This window comes from Aegilops tauschii, chromosome 4, assembly GCF_002575655.3.
Source record: "Aegilops tauschii subsp. strangulata cultivar AL8/78 chromosome 4, Aet v6.0, whole genome shotgun sequence".
NCBI classification, from domain to species: Eukaryota; Viridiplantae; Streptophyta; class Magnoliopsida; order Poales; family Poaceae; genus Aegilops; species Aegilops tauschii.
In genome coordinates, this window is record NC_053038.3 from 512,228,633 (window position 1) to 512,249,072 (window position 20,440).

Below are 20,440 nucleotides of genomic sequence, written 5' to 3' on the forward strand. Positions count from 1 at the left end.
AATTTCAAAAAAATTCCTACGCACACGCAAGATCATGGTGATGCATAGCAACGAGAGGGGGAGAGTGTTGTCTACGTACCCTCATAGACCGTAAGTGGAAGCGTTATGACAACGCGGTTGATGTAGTCGTACGTCTTCACGATCGACTGATCCTAGCACCGAAGGTACGACACCTTCGCGATCTGCACACGTTCGGCTCGGTGACGTCCCACGAACTCACGATCCAGCAGAGTGTCGGGGAAGAGCTTCGTCAGCACGACGGCGTGATGACGGTGATGATGAAGCTACCGGCACAGGGCTTCGCCTAAGCACTACGACGATATGACCGAGGTGGATTATGGTGGAGGGGGGCACCGCACACGGCTAAGAGATCAATGATCAACTTGTTGTCTATGGGGTGCCCCCTCCCCCGTATATAAAGGAGTCGAGGAGCGGGAGGGCCGGCCCTCCTATGGCGTGCCCCATGGGGAGTCCTACTCCCACCGGGAGTAGGATTCCCCCCCTTGCCTAGTTGGACTGGGAGTGGAAGGAAGGGGGAGGAAGGAGGAAGGAAAGGGGGGGCCGGCCCCCCTCCCAATTCGTATTGGGCTTGGGGGGCCCCTCCTTTTCTCCCTTCTCCTCTCTCCCACTATGGCCCAATAAGGCCCATATACCTCCCGGGGGGTTCCGATAACCTCCCGGTGCTCCGGTATATGTCCGATCTCACCTGGAACCATTCCGATGTCCAAATATAGTCGTCCAATATATCGATCTTTATGTCTCGACCATTTCGAGACTCCTCGTCGTGTCCGTGATCATATCCGGGACTCCGAACTACCTTCGGTACATCAAAACACATAAACTCATAATACTGATCGTCACCTAACGTTAAGCGTGCGGACCCTACAGGTTCGAGAAATATGTAGACATGACCGAGAGGCATCTCCGTTCAATAACCAATAGCGGAACCTGGATGCTCATATTGGTTCCTACATATTCTACGAAGATCTTTATCGGTCAAACCGCATAACAACATACGTTGTTCCCTTTGTCATCGGTATGTTACTTGCCCCAGATTCGATCGTCGGTATCTCTATACCTAGTTCAATCTCGTTACCGACAAGTCTCTTTGCTCGTTCCGTAATGCATCATCCCGCAACTAACTCATTAGTTACATTGCTTGCAAGGCTTATAGTGATGTGCATTACCGAGAGGGCCCAGAGATACTTCTCCGACAATCGAAGAGACAAATCCTAATCTCGATCTATGCCAACTCAAGAAGTACCATCGGAGACACCTGTAGAGCACCTTTATAATCACCTAGTTATGTTGTGACGTTTGGTAGCACACAAAGTGTTCCTCCGGTATTCGGGAGTTGCACAATCTCATAGTCATTAGAAACATGTATAAGTCATGAAGAAAGCAATAGCAATATACTAAACGATCAAGTGCTAAGCTAACGGAATGGGTCAAGTCAATCACATCATTCTCTAATGATGTGATCCCATTAATTAAATGACAACTCATGTCTATGGTTAGGAAACATAACCATCTTTGATTCAACGAGCTAGTCAAGTAGAGGCATACTAGTGACACTCTGTTTGTCTATGCATTCACACATGTACTAAGTTTCCGGTTAATACAATTCTAGCATGAATAATAAACATTTATCATGATATAAGGAAATATAAATAACACCTTTATTATTGCCTCTAGGGCATATTTCCTTCAAGATTGTTGTCCCCGGCTCTAAAGACAAGTTTAGAGGCTACTAACGGTGTCCTGGACTAAGGGGTACCAACCTAGTTGGCCCACAGTCCATGGGCCGAGCTTATGGCCCATCAATTGCATAACGAAGGAATCCGGAGGCCTCGAACACTCGCGTGGTGATGATGGACTCTGCCGAAGACTTGATGTGTACCCCAAGGATTGCTCCGGCTATTGGCATGTGTTTCTACAGTTAGTAACCGATCATATGTAACCCTAAATACCCCCGGTGCCTATATAAGCTGGGGGGTTTAGTCCGTAGAGACAGACTCATCTTTACTCACCTTAGGGTTAGAACACAACATACGATCTCGAGGTAGATCAAGCCTATACTCGGTACATCATAATCAATACAATCAAAGCGGGACGTAGGGTTTTACCTCTTCGAGAGGGCCCGAACCTAGGTAAATATTGTCCCCTTCGTTTCCTGTTACCCATCGATCCGAGATCCATAGCTCGGCCCCCCCTACCCGAGGTCTGCCGGTTTTAGTACCGACACTTATGATCTCCATGGTTGACGAGCCCAATGGTGCATCGCAAAAGTTCATGATGGTGTACCACCGATGCATTAGTGACTTCACAATGCGCACATGGATAACATGCATGTCGTAGGGCGCGAAGTTCTTTCGCTCATGAAACGAAGCATGCAAGCTTTGCCAAAAGGACGGACCCTTGTCTCAGAAACTGCCAACCTTGCATCGCACAACAAAGTCGCCATTAAACACCGAGTACCCTGCCATCGTGCTTCTCTGAAAAACAACAAGAAGTTCAAAAAAAAAACTCAATGACATTTGACTAAACACCAACCAGGCGCGGTATCCGTCATGGACGGCGTCAGTAGGGGTTAGAAGGGTACCTAGCTGCGGAGGGATTCTTGGGTGGACATCGGCGTAGTCCAAGGTGGCCAGTCGCGTGAGTGGGGTCTGTGGACGTCCGAGGATGCCTAGGGGCGGCCGGAGAGGTACATTGGCGGCGGCAGACCACGAGGGTGCGGATGAAAGGAAAGGGAGCAGGATGGAGTGCAAGAAAAAGGGACCAGGAGGGGATTTCAGTGAGGTGGGGGTGTCAGAGACCTACGTGGCTAATGTCCGGATTCCCGCACAACCTCCCTAACCTTGCCTGTAGTTTGCGGAAAAACGGACGTTCGGACCGGTTCATCGGATGGATGAAGTACCGCATTGGATGATAATCACGTCCGGACAGCTTAGCGCGAAGGGATGCCGATGGTTTGATAGTCGCCTTAAACGGCAGAATGAACTCCCCGCTGGCCGTGTGATCGGGACGGAGCCGTGCGACGCGAACGGAGCCCAATGGCGTACTGGGATGGAGCCGTGCGACGCGAACGGTCCGGATTGTCTCGCCCGAAACTACTTTGCATGAATCTGATCGTCCAATCCTTCCCTAGGACTCGGGCCCATCGTGCCTGGCCGGCGAGGAAAGCGACCAATGGCGGAGGAGAGCCAGGCGCCGCGCTACGTGAAGCTCACCCGGGACCAGGAGGCGCCCGCCGAGGACATCTGCCCCGGCGAGCTCAACCAGCCCGTCCACGTCCCACGGGTACGTTCTCCTTCCTCGATCCATCTCGTTCCATCCTCATTGATTCTCAATCCACTGATCCCTTGCCTATAATTTGATCTGGTCGATGCACAGCCCGGGTGCAGATGGTGCGCCGAGTGCGGCCAGGTCCTGCCGGAGTCCTACCAGCTGCCGGCCGACGAGCCCTGGAGCACCGGAATCTTCGGATGCACCGCCGACCCCGCGAGCTGTACGTAATTAAACCTGCCTTCCCATTTCCATTCTCTGATCCGTTGTCTCGGCCACTCGATTGATCGGAGAAAACAAAAACGATGCGGTCATGCATGTGCCCATCGATCTGATGGGACGCTGCATTGTCCCTTTCCTAAATTTTCAGCATTTTTCCTACATGCTGTTTTTTCAGAATAATTCTCTCCATTCATGTTGAATCAACATACTGTCACAGGCATGGAGATTCTCAGTAGATCGACTAGTAAAATTCCTACATTTGAGTTTATAACCATCTAAATTTTGACCGTTTAACGCAATTTCAAGGAATTTGAACAGGAGGAACGCTCATTTTGAAGTTGTGTAACGCAATTTCAACTATGTGCAGAAAATGTCCCTCTAGTATGTGAACCCCATTTAAATAGATCCTGGTTTACCAAGAGTTCGATCCCGCTACCTTGAGTACTATCTATCCTATGCCAACAGGTCAAATGTTGACCAGTAAGTGTTTGTCCAAGATTAATAGTGTACGATACTCAATCTAAAACAGAGGTGATGGTGGAGTCTTTGTTGCCCCCCCCTGGGGGCGTCGCCTTTGGAGGCCCAGCCTGCATCTGTTGGTTGTGCTATTGCCGTGTTGATTGGTCTTGTTGGCGGAGGTAGTGGAAGTCGAGACTGTGGTCTCGAGTTTGCTGGTTGGATGCCGGGGTGGCGAACCCGGGCTGCGGTGCGGTGGTGGCCCTATGAGGTGGGGCCGTAGCTTCGCTCCGTGTTAGTGGCATTCCGGCGCTTCATGAGCGGTGGGGTCTGTCATGGTTGTTCTGGGTTTTGCACGTTATGCCTTAATCAATCGTGTGATCGGGGTCTTATCACGATTATCCCTAAATCAATCGTGGGGGCTCTTTTTTTTTTGCATGGTTGTTCCTTTATCAGTCGTGTGGTGTGTGCGTGGTTTTTGCCACTTTTTCTCAATTAACTGTGCCTCTGTATCGGGTTTTCGCCCGGTTATCCATATCCCTGATTAACCGGGCAATTCTCTTCTTCTGTAATGCGATGCAGGAGCTCCCTGTCCCTCTCGGGGTGTTCTAAAAAACAGAGGCGATAGTGGCATTTATATTCTGTAGGTATTAGAAACTTCCTCCGTAATTACCTTGAGCAACATTTTAATAAGACGGCACTTATTTTGTTCGATCAAGGTCCTGAATCCCCAATTCACCACTGAGAGCATATACATATACAAGTTTAGAGTAGAACTAACTATGTTTAACACTACATTTAAGTATGTATGGTCAGAGAGCAAGGGAGCACTCACTTCCCATCTGTGCAGATAATAGGATTAAGAACAGTGCTTATTTTTCATAAATCATGGAATAAATGTTATACTTACAGTGTCTGAAATTGTTCCTAAGCAACCTTGAGTAGTAAATTGTTCTGACTTATGTTATATTAAGCGCCTCACCTATCTCTTCACCATTCGCCCATATATTAGTATATATTGTTTCTTGATTTTGTACTGCAATGCAGATCAGGATAAATTTATGTTGGTTGATTGTATATTCATTCTTTGCTTGACTTATTAGATGTTTACTTATGTTTTCTTTTGCCTCTTGCGTGTCACCTGCAAATCTTTGCTAAGCAGTTATGCATATCCACACCCTTCTTGAGCATAAGTGGATCGTATAATAGAATGTATCTTTTAGCCAACATGTGTGGTGGCATAGTCGTCGGAGAGGACCTCCACACTCTCCTACATAGTCAATTTTTCAGTCTTATATGACTTTAATTTTGCCTTATGTCTTCTTTACACTATGAGACTGTTTGTTTTGACTATTTGCATCCTAGTCATGCCGAGGCCGGATGCCTACTAAATATGCTTTGTACCCGCTTGATACTACAATATGAGTTAATAAAAGTTCCCTTTATCGAGAAAACAAGGCATGCACTATCAAGTTGCCTCACTTGTTTTAAACCTATTTGTTTCTGCTGGCATTTGCCATAGATGTAGTGTCTTCGACTTGACTATACTCTATTGTTAGGTATGCGCGCATGTGCTGTATCTGTATACATTGTTAGTTCATATATATTGGTCCCATGGTCATGCTGCTTATTAAGAAATCGTCGAAAGCTGACTCATAATTTTTGTCTTCCATTCTTTTAACTAATGTATCCTTCTTGATGAGGCTATGTCTAGAATGTTGTTTCCACAGAATGCTAGCTGACTGTAAAACTGTGCATTTCTTCATGTGTTAGGCCGAACTGGATGCTTCTGTCCATGCGTGTTGTTCGGGCGCAATGTTGCGGCTCTTAAAGAGGATACCCCATGGACAGCACCGTGTGTTTGCCATGCCGTCTTTGTGGAAGGAGGGATCGCCCTTGCGATCCTGACAGCAATATTCCATGGGGTTGATCCAAGATCGTCGTTTCTTATTGGAGAAGGTCTACTGTTCAGCTGGTGGCTGTGCGGTACCTATACCGGCATTTTCCGTCAGGAGCTCCAGAAAAAGTACCATCTCAAGGTGGAAATATGAAACCCTTCACTACATTCTGTGGTTATGTCTGGCCCTCATTTGTTGTGTCAAAATTTGCAACTTTGATTCTAGTGATTTTACCTCCTACTTGTATCCACTAGAACTCGCCATGCGACCCTTGTATGGTCCATTGCTGCCTGCACTGGTGCGCAAACTGCCAGGAGCATCGGGAGAGAAGGGGCCGCCTCACGGAGAGGGAGGATGGAGTGCAGATGACCATCGTCGACGCGCCTCCGGTGGAAGAGATGGGCATGCCAAGAGAATCATCGTGCTGCCTCTGATTGAGGGTGCCCGGCCGGATACATAGACGCCCAACAACAAAGACAGATAAATCAGGAAAATAAGGGAATTTTGATTTATTAAGATAGCACGAGTGAGTAAGTGAGGCTGAGATTGAACTCCATGACGAACCTGGTAGGTAGGCATGCTGTTACGTTGGCTGAACTGAACTGCTGATCAGTCGGTCAAATGTTCTTATGTCATGTAGAACTGCTGATGACCTGCTATATACTCAAAGAGGTATTAATTTCACAGGTTTGTATCTCTATTTAATATCCCTTTGAGCAGTCGTGAACTGTTATTTTTTTGGGTAAATTGTGAACTGTTCTTTTAGCAAATTAATGATCCAAATTTAGTGATTTATTAAGTAAAGTACATCAAATCGAACAAACTGAAATACAAATGAAGAAAAAGATCCATGATAAAACTAAAAGTTACACTCGGATTCTTCGAAGTCAGTCATCTCTAGTTTCACCTTTTGCATCTCAACTTTCCACCATAACTTGGGTTATGAATCCGAAGAAGATGGAAATTACATTGAGCCACAGACTGAGATAATATCGAAAGTTCTGAAGAGCTGCATAAGTCCACGCCATAATCTATAATCATTGAACATGGTGTGGTTGGGGATACACCCATCACAAGGCAGGTTGTCAAACCGTTGATTTATCACCGAACTGTCGGTCAAGAAGATCGGGAACACATAAGATCAAAGCGGGAATCTAATCAAAGCACGTGTGACACTTCTTCGCTGCCCACCAACCCCCAAGGCAGGTCAAAGAATGAGACGCCGAACTTCAAGATCGGGGCTTGCCGATCTGCAGGGCTCCAATATCACACGCGCTTTGGTGTTGGACGCATTAATGATGCCGAGAACACATGAACATAGCATATGATAAATTACTAGATCTCCATTAGGGCTTCTCTTTCCCTCTCCAGTTTGTGGCAGCTAGGGTACCCATCCCCTCCAAGCTTGTTGGCAAGATCGTAGGTGCACTTCCCCTCTGCCTACCGCTCAGGCGGCCAGTGCCAAGGAGGGGGTTTAGGTGCCTCGGCTCCAGCTAGCAGTTTAGGTTGGCTTTTTTTTTCTCGCAGGGGTGTTCCGGCCGATGGCGGTGCTTCATCTTTGATTTGGTCTTTCAAGATCTGATCTTCCTTGAGTTTTTCCATTGGGATGGAGTCGACGGAGCTCCGTCGTAGATTCCCGCCTTCTCCTTCGGAAGGCAAGGTTAGGGTTTCTCGCTGTGTGCGCGCCGGCGAGATTTGGTGTCAAGTTTTATATCAATTCAAGGGTTCAATAGCAATGCCAACAGCTATGGGGCGCTGGTCCTTAGGGGCACGTGCATGAAGACTTCTTGACTGTCATCGACAAGGTCAAGCCGTCTCCAGTACGGGAGCGGCGACATTGACGCGTTGATGACTCGTTCCAGCGGTATTAGTGGTCGTTCCGTGGTGCATGGTCCTTAATGTAATTTTTATTATGTTAGGGTGCTTGGTACTTCTTATGAACCTTTTTAATAGATTTGGGCCCTTCTTCACAGAAAGAAGAAGAAAGGACTAGAACTGCTCTATAACATGTCATCAATGTGTGGTTCCCCTCACCTCATGGTGTGCGGGAAATGATGGGAACCAGAAGACACTGATGACAGAACCCAGTTCTTCTCCTTCCTCGACTATATTAGTTGTATCGCTAAATTGACATGAGATTCGATGAAATCATGCGAACCCTAACCGCCGCCACATTCTTCCTTCTCCTCATCTCTCTCGCACGCTGCCATCATCAGAGGAGTCGTCGGCAAAGCCCTGGCGATGCTGTAGAAGGTGGCAGCGGGGCTCGTGCGCTCGCCTTTCTTGCGATGACGACACTACTTATGGTGGCAAGGATCTGGCGGTGACACTTGTTGCGTGGCGACGGGGCGCGAGAGGTGGCGGGCCTAGTCAACCGTGTCCAACGTGGCACAGGCATATGGTTTGGTCTCCCGTGGCCAACGGTGGATGGTCGGATTCTTGACGCTCTTCAAGCGTGCACCCGCGCAGGGGCCGGTGTGTCGGCTAGGTGGCAGGGATGGTTGCGGTTGCGGTTGCATGCGAACCTCCGGTGAGCGATGGCATGGCATTTGGTGGATCTTCGGGTGAGGATGGCGGTCCATCGGATGCATCCTTGGTCGGATCAGGAGAGGCCAGATCTGGCCCATGGAGGCCCCCCTGCCACGACGACTCGACGTGTTTTGATGTTACTTCGGCAGTGTGATGTGGGTAGGGGCCAATGATCCCTATTCCCGAACAGATCGATTGGTGTGGGGCTGAATCCAGGCGGGATCTGGACTCTAGAGCCAGGGTTCCTCTGCACTAATTGGTTGTTGGGTACATTCCAAGGTACGTGCTTTTCCGGCAGGTTAATGTCTTGGGGCGGCCAAGAGTTCGTCTTGGACGCCATGGCGACACTGGAAGGTGAGCTTGCCTGGTTGGCTCTGCGGCAAGCTGCACCGCAACTTCAACTGTAGTGTCACCTCATCTTGGTGATGTGGGTAGTAGCAAGGGAATTGGTGGGTGTGATCCCGGTGTCACTGTAGCTTCGGCGATGGCTGCTCTCTGGTCTGGATCTAGAGGCTTCGAGCTGGCGGCGGCGACCCACCCTCCAGTTGAGTCGGCACCTAGGTGCTGCGAGTGGCACATGTAAGGTTTCGAGTGAAAGCTCTACACTCCGGCGCTGGCAATGTTGCTTGTGGGTGTTGCTTCCCTCTTGGAGGCGTCGTTGCGGGTCCCCTAACGGTGCCATGTCCGAGTGAAAACCCTAGTCCTTCTTTTCAGACTTGATGGTGGCGCTTGGCGTCGTGACCCTCTGGGAGACGTCGCCATGGAGCTCCGATCCCTTTTGGTTGCACTAGGCCAGCGGCTTTGGGCATGCCTTGATGGCTTGATCCTTACATGTGGCATCCTTGACACTGGCATGGGGTGGCCTCGATGGTCTCCTATCCTATACATGTTCCCGCGTTGTCACCGTGGTTCTAGCAGCACTCCATGGCCCGGAGTGAGAGGGCAGGCTTGGTGTGTTCGATGCAACGGTGTCCAGTGGCCTCTCAAGGGGGCATGGTTCCGTCCTAGTAGTCTAGGTTGGTTCTGTTAGGTGTGGCGTCTCCTGTATTCGTGCTCGGCATTTAGTTAATAGCTTTTGTGCTACTCGCTTGGATGCTGTTTTTCTTTGACCTGAAGTGTTTAAGGATTTCCTCGCTACTCACTGGGCGATGTCACTTTTGACAAAGTGACATGAGCAAAAAAGTTTTTTTTACAGGAGCCGGGAGCTACCGGTGAAGCATCCATCGTTGATTCTGGCATTCAGATGTGTGCAGGCAGTCGAAAAGATTCGTTTGTGCAATGCATTTCTATATACAGCTGACACCTTCTGACAAATACCTGACCATGCCCCCACTACTTGTATATCAAGTACTGCATGCACACGCACAGTCCTCTTCACCCATAGAGAAAATAGCATTTATTTTCTTGTGAGATATTAATTCACCAATATCTCTTAAAAAATCTGGTTATTTCATATTTTATATATATTTGATTTCTTGACAATGAGATCTTTAAAACAAGACTAATCTTGAACATATTTCAAACGAGTTTAAAAAAACCAATTTTACTCATTAAAAAAATGATTTCACTCATTTCAATGAACAAAGTTTACTCATTCCAAACAAATTATTGCACTAATTTGAAAATACAGATTCACTAATTTACATAATGATTTCACTCTTTTGAAATACTAAGTTTCAGTCTTTTGTAAAATATGATAGTGAAATATGTTTTTGAAAGGATTTAAATCTTCTTTTTGAAGTATTGAAATCAGTTGTTTGATAGTTGAAATAACCAGTTCGCTCATTGTGAAATATGAAATTGAAATAGGAATGACTGAAACGACATTGCAAAAAAATAAAATTAATTTTGCCACTCTTTTGAAATACTAAGTTTCAGTACTATTTTTTAAAATATGGTAGTGTATGTTTTTTATTGGATTGAAATATTCTTTTTTGAAGAATTGAAATCAGTTATTTGAGAGTTGAAATAATCAGTTTCAATCATTGTGAAATATGAATTTGGAATTGGAATAATTGAAATGATACTGCAAAAAAATAAAATTATTTATGCCACTCTTTTGAAATACTAAGTTTCAGTATTTTGTAAAATATGGTAGTGTATGTTTTTTATTGGATTGAAATCTTCTTTTTTGAAGATCGAAATCAGTTCTTTGAGTGTTGAATAATCAGTTTCAATCATTGTGAAATATGAAATTGGAATATGGCCTTTAAAAGACTTGAAATCGGCTTCGAAAATTGAGTGAAGTTATTATTTAGAAACAAGTGTAATTATTTTTTGAAATAATTGAAATAGAGTTTTTGAAAGAACTGAAATCTATTTTAACTAGTTTTTTTTAACGATTGACTTGTGTTTTTTGAAAGATTGAAATCTGTTGTTTGAAGCGAGTGAAATGAGTTTTTTGAAATAATTCAAATATATTTCTTGAAAGAGTTGAAATCGGTGAGATATGTATTGAAATAACTATGTGTAGTTGAGTTGTACAAAATATGTGAAACTGATATTTCGATGGGTTGTTGCAAGTTGTGAAACTAATTTCTGAGAAAATAATGAAATTACTTCTCTGAAATATATGTAACTGCTATTGGGAAAAAATTAATCGAAACTTGTAAGTTAACTTATTTGAAATGCGTTATGTGACTACTTTCAAATAATCAGTTTCACTCTTTTCTGCTTATTACACATACTTAAAAGTAAAATAATCCATTTCAAATATATTGAAGAGTGAAATTTCAATTTAAAAGAGTGAAAATGATTATTTAAACTGTTATTTCCAATTTCACTTATAAACAGATTTCGCTCTTTTAGAAGTCAAATATACTGAAACTGGTAAGTTTACTAAATATTTCACTCTAAACTTTTATGTCACTCCTTTGTAATAATCATTTTACGTGAAAAAATACATTGGAATAACTAAAAAAATAAGTGATATGAAAACTGAAATATGTGATTGAAAGAATTCAAATAAGTGTTTTGAAAAAGTGAAATACGTGGTTATGCTGCCGGGACATGCACGTGATGTGGCGTCTTGGATATGCATGTGGTGGGGCATCCTAGGTGGTGGGACCTAGCTTAGGGAATACAGAGTAGGAATCCTGCCGAAAGGGGGGAATTCAACTCCCGTATATAAATGACTTGATGTGGTGTCTTGCTCTTATTGGCTAGGGGTTCACCGGTAGATCCCGGCACCGGTAAAAAGAGGTTTGCGGTGACATGAGTTGCAGATATCATCGGCAAGTAGCTGATCCTTACCTTACCTTGGGGGTGGGCCGTTCGCATCAACACGCCAACTGTTGATAGATGCTTTTCTTTTGGTGCAATCGCTGTACATATGAGTTCGTCGCCTTGCTTTGATTGGTCGAAATTTACGCAGTCGCACAGGCACGCACGAAAGCAGCCATATGCATGACACAACAAAGTTAAAACAAACCTAGACAATTACACAGCCAGAAAGGTCAATCACGTGCATTACCACTAGTCAACTTAACTTAATTTGACGCAATGGAAGCTCGACAACACGGGGCTGAAGGTGGACTACTCCGGGACTGGACGTGGATTTTCGGGACTACTCCGTCTCCTCTCATCGGATATATGGTCCATCGAGCAACCGCGAGCTCGCCACTACTCTTACTGACGTCGGTAGAAGAAGGCCGTGGTGCTGAAAAATCCACTTCCCTTGAAGGAAGCATGGAGACGAAGACGACTACTCCGCTCCTGACTCCGTACAAGATGGGCGATTTCAACCTGGCGCATAGGTCAGTTGATTACTGTAGCTAGCTCGTAACCCGTTTCCTTAGAATCTTGGGTCACTGACGCCGCGCGCCATGGTTGACAACGCAACGCAGGGTTGTTCTCGCGCCGCTGACGCGGTGCAGGTCGTACGGGAACCTCGCCCAGCCGCACAACGCGCTGTACTACGCGCAGAGGGCGGCGCCGGGCGTCCTCCTCATCGCCGAGGCCTGCGCCGTGTCCGAGGCCGCGCGGGGCTACCCGCACGTGCCCGGCCTGTGGAGCCAGGAGCAGGTGGAGGCGTGGAGGCCGGTGGTCGACGCTGTGCACGCCAAGGGCGCCGTCTTCTTCTTCCAGCTATGGCACACGGGCCGTGTCTCGCCCACCGGTACAACATTATCCTCGTACCTTTTTTCTTTTCAAAGGATTATCCTCGTACCTATGGTGTTCGTTTTCGAATGGATGAATCGAAGTGTCAAGTCTCAATCATGGTGCATACAGAGTTCCAGCCTAATGGGCAAGCTCCGGTGTCGAGCACGGATAAGCAAGTGCCGCCTGAGGTCGCCCATGACGGTAGTGTCCTGGAGTTCGCGCCCCCTCGAAGGTTGGAGACGGAGGAGATACCCCACATCGTCAACGACTTCCGGGTCGCCGCTAGGAACGCCATGAGAGCCGGTAATTAATGATCAACCATGCATGTGCCCCACAGTCCTCATCTTTGCTACGTACGTAGTTTGCAACGCTGATCATCATCGGTGATCGAAGGGTTCGACGGCGTGGAGATCCACGCCGGCAACGGGTACCTGATCGACCAGTTCATGAAGGACGGCGTCAACGACCGGACCGACGAGTACGGCGGCGGCCTGGACAACCGCTGCCGCTTCGCCGCCGAGGTGATCGCGGCCGTGTGCCACGAGGCCGGCGCGGGCCGCGTCGGCGTGCGCCTCTCCCCGTTCGCCGACTACGTCGACTGCGTGGACTCCGACCCGGAGGCGCTCGCGCTGCACGTGATGGGCGTCATGAACGGGCTCGGTGTCCTCTACTGCCACATGATCGAGCCGCGGATGTGCGTCAACGAGTGGATGATCCCGCGGCGCCTGCTGCCGTTCAGGAAGGCGTTCAAGGGCACCTTCATGGTGAACGGCGGGTACGACCGGGAGGAAGGGGACAAGGCCGTCGCCGAAGGCTACGCTGATCTTGTGGCGTACGGGCGGCTCTTCCTGGCCAACCCCGACCTGCCAGAGAGGTTCAGGAGGAACGCGGTTCTGAATAAGTATGACAGGAGCACGTTCTACACATCTGATCCTGTTGTTGGGTACACCGATTACCCTTTTCTTGAAACGGAGGATTAGCTAAGGGCATGAACAGTGATTGATAAGACATTCTTATCTTAATCCTTTCATGCAATTTAGAGATGACAATAAAACCATGTCTACGATAGAGTATGTCTTAGTCTTATCTTAAATAACTAGTTATTTGTAATATATAGTGAGACATATTATGCTAGGAGATCATCTCTTAAATAAGAGAAAACGAGTCTTTTCTTGTGATTTCTTTCTTCTCCACCTCAACATTTATCCTATGTAACAATTTTAACATAGCACCATTGTACATATCCTAACTGGTTGGTTCACTCTTGTCGTGCTTGGGATTTGGGAGCTTCTGCCATCATCGTTGATTGAGAAGTAACTCAAGGCTCACGCTCGACCTTGCATAGCACACAAAATCAGGCTAGAGGAATGTTTTTATGTGGTGTTAGCTCAGGATTGTATTATGGTAGGGCATCTCTAGCAGTCCCTAGAGTGGGGAGGAAGAACACCCTCTAGACCAGGATAACTTACTAATTCAATTGACAAAGCGAACTAAATTGGAGTTTTTGACCCCTAAAACTTGCCCCGTATCTTTCTTATATTTTTTCCGATAAAGTGCGCTTTATTACTTAAAAGGTTTAAACATTACACACAACCTCTGCATAACTGGAAAACTGGAGCAATTCCCTCCCAACCCTAGCCGCCCCTCCTCCTCACCCCCCCTTCTTCCCTTCCTCGCCGCCGCCTGAGGCAGCCGCCGGGCAAGCTCGGGGCGCCAAGGATGGTGGCGGCGGGGCCTCGGTTGCCCTGCCTCTGCGTGGGGAACCCCGGATCTGGAGCGGCGGCTCCATTGGCAAGGCACGGCCGGCTAGCGGCCGTGCGGGCGGTGGATCTGGCGTCCCGACCGCGCGGGCGGCGGGATCCGGTGGTCGTTGGCGGTCGGCGGCGGCTTCTGCGGCGGTCGATGCGCGCGATCTGGCGCCTCCCCTCCTCCCCTGTTCGGCATGCGGGCCAGCCTGGTTGGGCCGCGCTTCCTCTTGGTCGCCGGTTCTGTACAGGAGGCGCTGCTGGTGGCAGGGATCTAGTTCGGACGAAATCCCTGGCCGGCCATGACTGGTCGCGCCGACGGCGAAGCCTAAGGGCGCGGTTCCCCTCCTTGGAGGCGTCGGTATGGACTGATCTCCTTACTCCCCCTTCCCCTAGGTCTCCCGGGCGAAAGCCCTAACTTTGTTGGGCGGCGGCGGCGCTCACGGCGCCGTTCCCTTCTTGAAGGCGCCGCTTTGGGAACCTTGGGGTTGGGTGGCGCTTGTGGGTGGTGGGCGACGGCGGTGGTGCGGCCCTATCCTAGCATGGATTTACGTCGTTGCTTGTAGATGGACTCGCGTAGGTGGAGGTCGTCGTCTGTCGTCGTGGTGGCGTCAATGGCGGAGGACCTGCCAAGGCTCGCGTAGGTGGAGGTCGACGTTTGGCGTCGTGGTGACGTCGATGACGGAGGACCTCCCAAGGTTGTCACCTCAATCTGCTCTGAAGATGGACCACTGGATGATGGCGGCGACGACACATGTGAGTGCGTCAGACCGGTTTGGGCCCCGGACCTGGCAGATGGCTCGGTCTGGGCCTCCGGCTTTAGATGTTAGGGTTAGGTGAGAGGTCTGGGTATGTGTCGTGGTGGGCGCACGGCAGATGCCAAGGGATGGATCATGATAGGAGGAGGCTCGAGGGCACTGGTGGGCTCCGGAGGCGAGGTCGGCATGAGCGAGCGCGGGACACAAGACATACCCAGGTTCAGGGCTCTCCGGAGAGATAACACCCCTAGTCCTGCCGAGTGTAGTTGATATGTATCAGTACAGAGTTGCTCCTAGAGCTGTATGGAGGAAGAAGGAAGGCGAGCCAAGGCTTAGGCTGCTCCCTCTCCTTGGGTGTTGCTTGCTACGTGAGTGATCGCCTGTGCGAGTGAAAGAGTTGCCCGTATGCATGAGGGCTCCTGGGGGGTTTTATAGGTCAACCCCCCAGGGGTACGATGGTAATGTTACAAGGCCGTGGGGCCGGGTTGTCATTGTCCGGGAAGCCGGTGCTGGGACCCGCCGGGGGTCAGGGCTCGCCGGGCTCTCTGGGCGCGGGGCCCGCCAGGTACGGGGGCATTGTTGGCCGTCTTGTCGATCATCAGGGAGTGGCTGGGTTGAGTCTGCTACAGTGGCGCTCCGTCAGGTCGCCGCTTGCTGGCGCCATGGGTGACGACGGGTGCACTGTCGCCACGCCGACCCTGGTCAGCGGGTAGGTGGGGGGCACTGTTGCCACGCCCGGCTGACCAGAGGCATGGGCGGGGCACTGTGGCTTTGGTCATCAGTTGGTGGAGACTCGTCCCATTGTATGGCTGGGATGGGACGGCCACTGACCCTCGGCCGGGTTGGAGAACATGCCGAGGGAGGAGCTGGCTTGTTGGAGAAGTCTTGACGTGCTGGGTCCGGCTGCCTTGAGCTGGTTGTTGGGGCCGAGTCGAGGAGTCTGGCCGGGTCGAGGATTAGGCCGGGTCGAGGGGCTTGGCCGGGTTGAGCGACTCGGCCAAGCGTGAGCCATCTTGAGGGGCGATGCTGGCCCCGTTGTTTTTGAAAAGGATCCGGGTTTCGTTGCCTCCCCGGGGTTCATCCCCCCGACAGTAGTCCCCGAACCTGTGAAGGTCCGCCGTCTTCGGATGGGAGGGCCTTCGCAGTTTCCCCCTTTGAAGGAGGCGAATTTTGTGACTGCCGTGTCCGGCAACACCCACTGTGTGCCGGCTTCCGGAAGCCGGATCGCGGCATCCCGGCAGCGGCGGGAAACCGAGGAGTCCACCAAATCTTTGAGGCAATCTTTTGGGCTTCGCGGCGGTGCCACGTGGTGTCTGGGAGCCGGAAGGGCCTGACAGGCCACGGGCGTGATAGGACAGGGCGACGCTGGGGCCCGCGGCCGCGCGCCCTCGGCCCACGCGCGCGGATTTATTGCAGCGTCTGCAAGTCGGTTGCCATTCTCGAGGCAGTTATTGCGCACGTACGTGCGCAGTTATTGTGGGGAAGTGGGAGAGGCGGGCGCAAACGATCGCACTCCCCCACGTTTCAAACCGCGGCTTATAAATTGGGGCGAGGAGGGGGCGGCGGAAATCATTCTCGCTCGCGCCCCCTGCCTTCGTCTTCCTTCCTCTGCTTCTTGCGACCGCCGCGCACCGCGACGCCCATTGCTTTGAGCAGAGCTTCGTAGCCACCTTATCCTTCTTCTCACGTATCTTTGTCGATGGCGCTGTCGTCGGGCTCGTGGATGGGCTCAAACGTCACCCTTGATGACATCGCTTACCTTCGCACCACCAGGCGCCTGCCGGGGGCGACGGAGGTCGCCACGCGCCTTCTGCAGGGCGAGCGGGAGCCGCGGCCCGAGGGCACGGAGCACGTGGTCTTCTTCCCGTACTTCAAGCGTGGGTTCGGGCTTCCCGCGAGCGGCTTCTTCCGCGACTTCCTGGAGTTCTTCGGGCTCCAGCCCCATCATCTTGGCGTCGGCGCCATCGTGCAGCTATCGGGCTTCGTCACCCTCTGCGAGGGGTACCTGGGGGTCGAGCCTTCGATCGACCTCTGGGTACGCTTATTCTCCTTGAAGCAGCAGGGGCCGAAGGCCGGAGAGATGTCCGAGTGTGGGGACGCCGTCATCTCCAAGCGGTCGGGCGCTGACTGCCCGAAGATGCCGCTGGAGGATTCTGCCAAGAAGTGGCAGAATTCTTTCTTCTACGTCCGCAACCTTGGCGGGAACCGCATCAACTTGCCGCCCTTTGTCAACTCGCCGGCGAGGGAGAAGCAGAATTGGGGGTACTACCCCAAGCATCCGTCCCAGGAGGTGCTCAACCTGTGCGAGCGGGTGTCGGTGATGAAGGAGCGGGAGGGGCTCACCGGCACCGACCTTATCACCACCTTCATCATCCGCCGGGTGCTGCCGCTGCAGCAGCACAGCCACCTCATCGGTCAGATGACCGGCCTTCAGGACCCCAACCGCATGGCAAACTTGCGGCTGGGGGCGGACCAGGTCGCGCGTCGGGTTAACGACATCTCCAAGGCCTGCCTGCGGGATGACTGGCAGTTTGGGAAACCCCCATACAGCCGCGTGAACCCGGCACCGACGGTGAGTCCTTGGTCTCCATATTTCGCTGCTGCTTATCTTCTTGTTCGCCCTGACGCGACGCGGGAGGTGCTTCTGAACGCCATCCGGCATCCTTACGACCGGGCACGGGTGCAGGTGGTGCGCGTTGCCTCGGAGGAGCTCGAGGCCCACGGCGGAGAGGAGGAGACGACCGCTGACGTGGGCGCAGGGCGCTGAGCCGGTAAGTCTTATGTTCACTTCTTGAGTCGCCGGTCGCAGTACGGTCTTGAGAGGCTGACGCGAGTTGCTGTCGCAGTGGCGCCCGGTGGAGGAGGCGGCGGCGCGGCCGGAGCCGGGTCGTCTCGAGGGGCGCCGGCGGCGAGGCGGCCGCACGGGAAGGACAGCATCGCGTCGCGGGCCCCGACAGGGAAGCGCGTGGCGGACCCGGTCGGGGGTGCGAACCCGCCCGCCAAGAGGAGGCGCGCCGCTCCACAGGAGAGGGCGACGAGGCCCGTCGTTTCGGTGGTGTCGGGGTGAGTTTCTTTTGCTTGAACCGAGTAGCCGTGCGGCTCTGCTTGGCTCGTATTTAGCTTGTCTTGGGTTTGAGGTCGCCGATCTCGCTGGCGCTGGCGGCGGCGGACGCGGCATCCAACAAGGGTGCCGCGTTCCGGAGGAGCCGGTCCGGCACCGTCGACCAGGACGAGGAGGAGGAGGAGGAGCGGACGGACCCGAATCTCGGCCTGGACCCGGCCGATGCCAAAGGCCTGGCCTGGCGGGACCGAAACCGGGCCGAGGCAGAGCTGGAGGCGGCGTCGGCCCAGGCCTGGGTTAGCGCCACGGCGACGTGGGCGCGAGCCGGCGTTGCCGGCAGGGACGGTGGTGGCGGCCACGGTCTTTGTGCCGTCGTCGGAGGGGGAGCACGGCCAAGGCGGCCGTGCAGATGTGATGGACCTCGACCGGGAGGTCGTGGTCGTTGGGGATGACACCCCGCCGCGGACTGATGTGGTCGAGCGGATGGGGACCGACGGAGGCGGCGGTGACGCCGTCACGGAGGAGGCGCCGAAGGGAACGCCCCAGGCGCAGACGAACGAGGAGCCGTTGGTGGGGGAGCCGCGTGTCGCTCCGGCCACCAAACCGGAGAGGGCGCCGACCGCAGGGGACGCGGCCAGCGGGGAGCACGCCCTGGTGCTCAGGTCAGGGGGTTGTCGGGTCGCCGAGTCAAAGCCGACGCGGAGCGGGACCAGCGAGGTCTTCTTCGGGCCTCCGACCCAGGAGGAGGCGGCGATGGCCGCCGTGCCCCGGCGCCTGCGAGGGCGGATGGACTGGATCCAGGCCTTCTCCCAGGCCGAGGTGGAGGCGACGCAGGAGCTGGAGCGCGCCGTGTTTGTAAGTTTTCCATTGCTTCTTCTTCGTGGGGGCGCGCCAGCGCACCCACTGGGTGTAGCCCCCGAGATTCGGGCCAACTGCGTACCAGTGGGGTCGAATCTTAACTTGTTGTCTTGTATTGGTTGTGGCTTTCTACAGCAACTGGACTCCTATCGGGTCAGCGTCTTCAACCGGCTCCTGGAGACGCATCGGCGGCTCAAGGAACGGCTTGCCGCCAAGGAGGAGGAGCTCCGCGCCGCAGCAGTACTTTTCTTGCGTGCTCTTTTTTAGTGGGGGCGCGCTAGCGCACCCACTGGGTGTAGCCCTTAAGATTCGGGCCAACTGCGTAGCAGTTGGGTCGAATCTTAAAATAGTACTTTGTTTCTGAATCTTTCTTCTGCAGCCGAGGTGCTGTCTCGGAGGACCCGGTTGATTCGGGCCAGCTTCCACTACGACCAGCTCGTTGCTGACGCCGGTCGGCTTGGAGCCGAGGTGGAGAGGGCGAGGGCGGAGGCGACGGGAGCCCGGCGGGCGCTTGACGAAGCCAGCCAGCTGCGGGAGCAGCTGGCGGGCGACAAGGGCCGTCTTGAGGCCGAGGTGTAGCGCCTCAAGGCGGAGGCCGCCAAGGCTGTAGCGGCGCAACAGGCCCTTGCCGAGGCGGACCAGCAACGCGGCAAGCTGGCCGACGACAAGGGGCAGCTCCAGGCCGAGGTGGAGCGCCTGAAGGCACTGGTGGCCACGGCGGAGGAGACCCGGCAGGGGGAGACCCGGCGCCACGAGGAGCCCGTGAAGGCGGCCGAGGACAAGGACTCCGACCTCAAGGCGGCCCTTGCCAAGGTCGCCGATTTGAAGAAGACGCTCCAGGAGCGTGAGCGCACCATCGCCCGGGAGCGGCGCGGTACGTTGCTCGAAGCGCAGCACCTGGAAGAGTCCTTCTCCAGTAAGTGCTTTCCTTGGATTTTTTGCCGGGCTGGGACCCCGGCTTTTTGTCCTTGGTGACTTTTCTTCTGACTTGCTTTTCTTCTTGACAGGGGCCTTCCCGGAGACGTGCCAGCTGGCGGAGGAGGCGGTCCGCTTTTAGCGCGACCCGCAGGGGATCATCGGCTTCAGGACTGACCCGCTGGTGGCCTGGACCTTCCCGGAGATCGTGACCGCCGCCGAGGCCAGTCTGCGAGTCTTGAGCGAGCAGATGGGGCGGCTCTCTGAGGCCGGCACGCCGATGACGGCAGCCCTCTGGCCGGGTTCCGTCGCGCCGAACAGCTTCACGCGGCTGGCACGGTGGTTGGAGGCGGGCCCGGACAGTCTTCATGAGTGGCAGGTTTCCGCCGCTCGTGCCGGCGCCGAGATGGCGCTCAGGTTCGTGATGTCTTGGCATCCGGACCTGGCACTGGATGCGCTGATGGGCCAGCGAGCCGGCTGCAGGCGGAGGCTGGACGGATCGCCACCCGAGCCAGCTACATCGCTGGGTTCGCCTTCCATGACGAGTTCCAACCGGAGCGGGCGGAGGATGGCGGAGTCGTGCCTGCTGACGACTACGGCCTGCTTCTG

At 52.7% G+C, this 20,440-nt stretch overlaps 2 protein-coding genes across 2 annotated transcripts; both read left to right on the forward strand.

Annotated features, from left to right (window-relative positions):
- The first annotated feature begins 3,192 nt into the window (after nt 1-3,192).
- Nucleotides 3,193-6,298, forward strand: LOC109779391 (cell number regulator 6-like). The gene is made up of 4 exons (XM_020338004.2): nt 3,193-3,303; nt 3,397-3,511; nt 5,740-6,005; nt 6,119-6,298. Exons 1-4 carry the CDS (start codon nt 3,193-3,195, stop codon nt 6,296-6,298), a joined length of 672 nt encoding a protein of 223 aa, XP_020193593.1.
- Nucleotides 6,299-11,917: 5,619 nt separating this feature from the next.
- Nucleotides 11,918-13,674, forward strand: LOC109779390 (putative 12-oxophytodienoate reductase 11). The gene is made up of 4 exons (XM_020338003.4): nt 11,918-12,148; nt 12,239-12,510; nt 12,624-12,797; nt 12,888-13,674. The coding sequence occupies exons 1-4, from the start codon at nt 11,985-11,987 to the stop codon at nt 13,472-13,474; spliced, it is 1,197 nt and encodes a 398-aa protein (XP_020193592.2). The 5' UTR covers nt 11,918-11,984; the 3' UTR covers nt 13,475-13,674.
- Nucleotides 13,675-20,440: the final 6,766 nt, after the last annotated feature.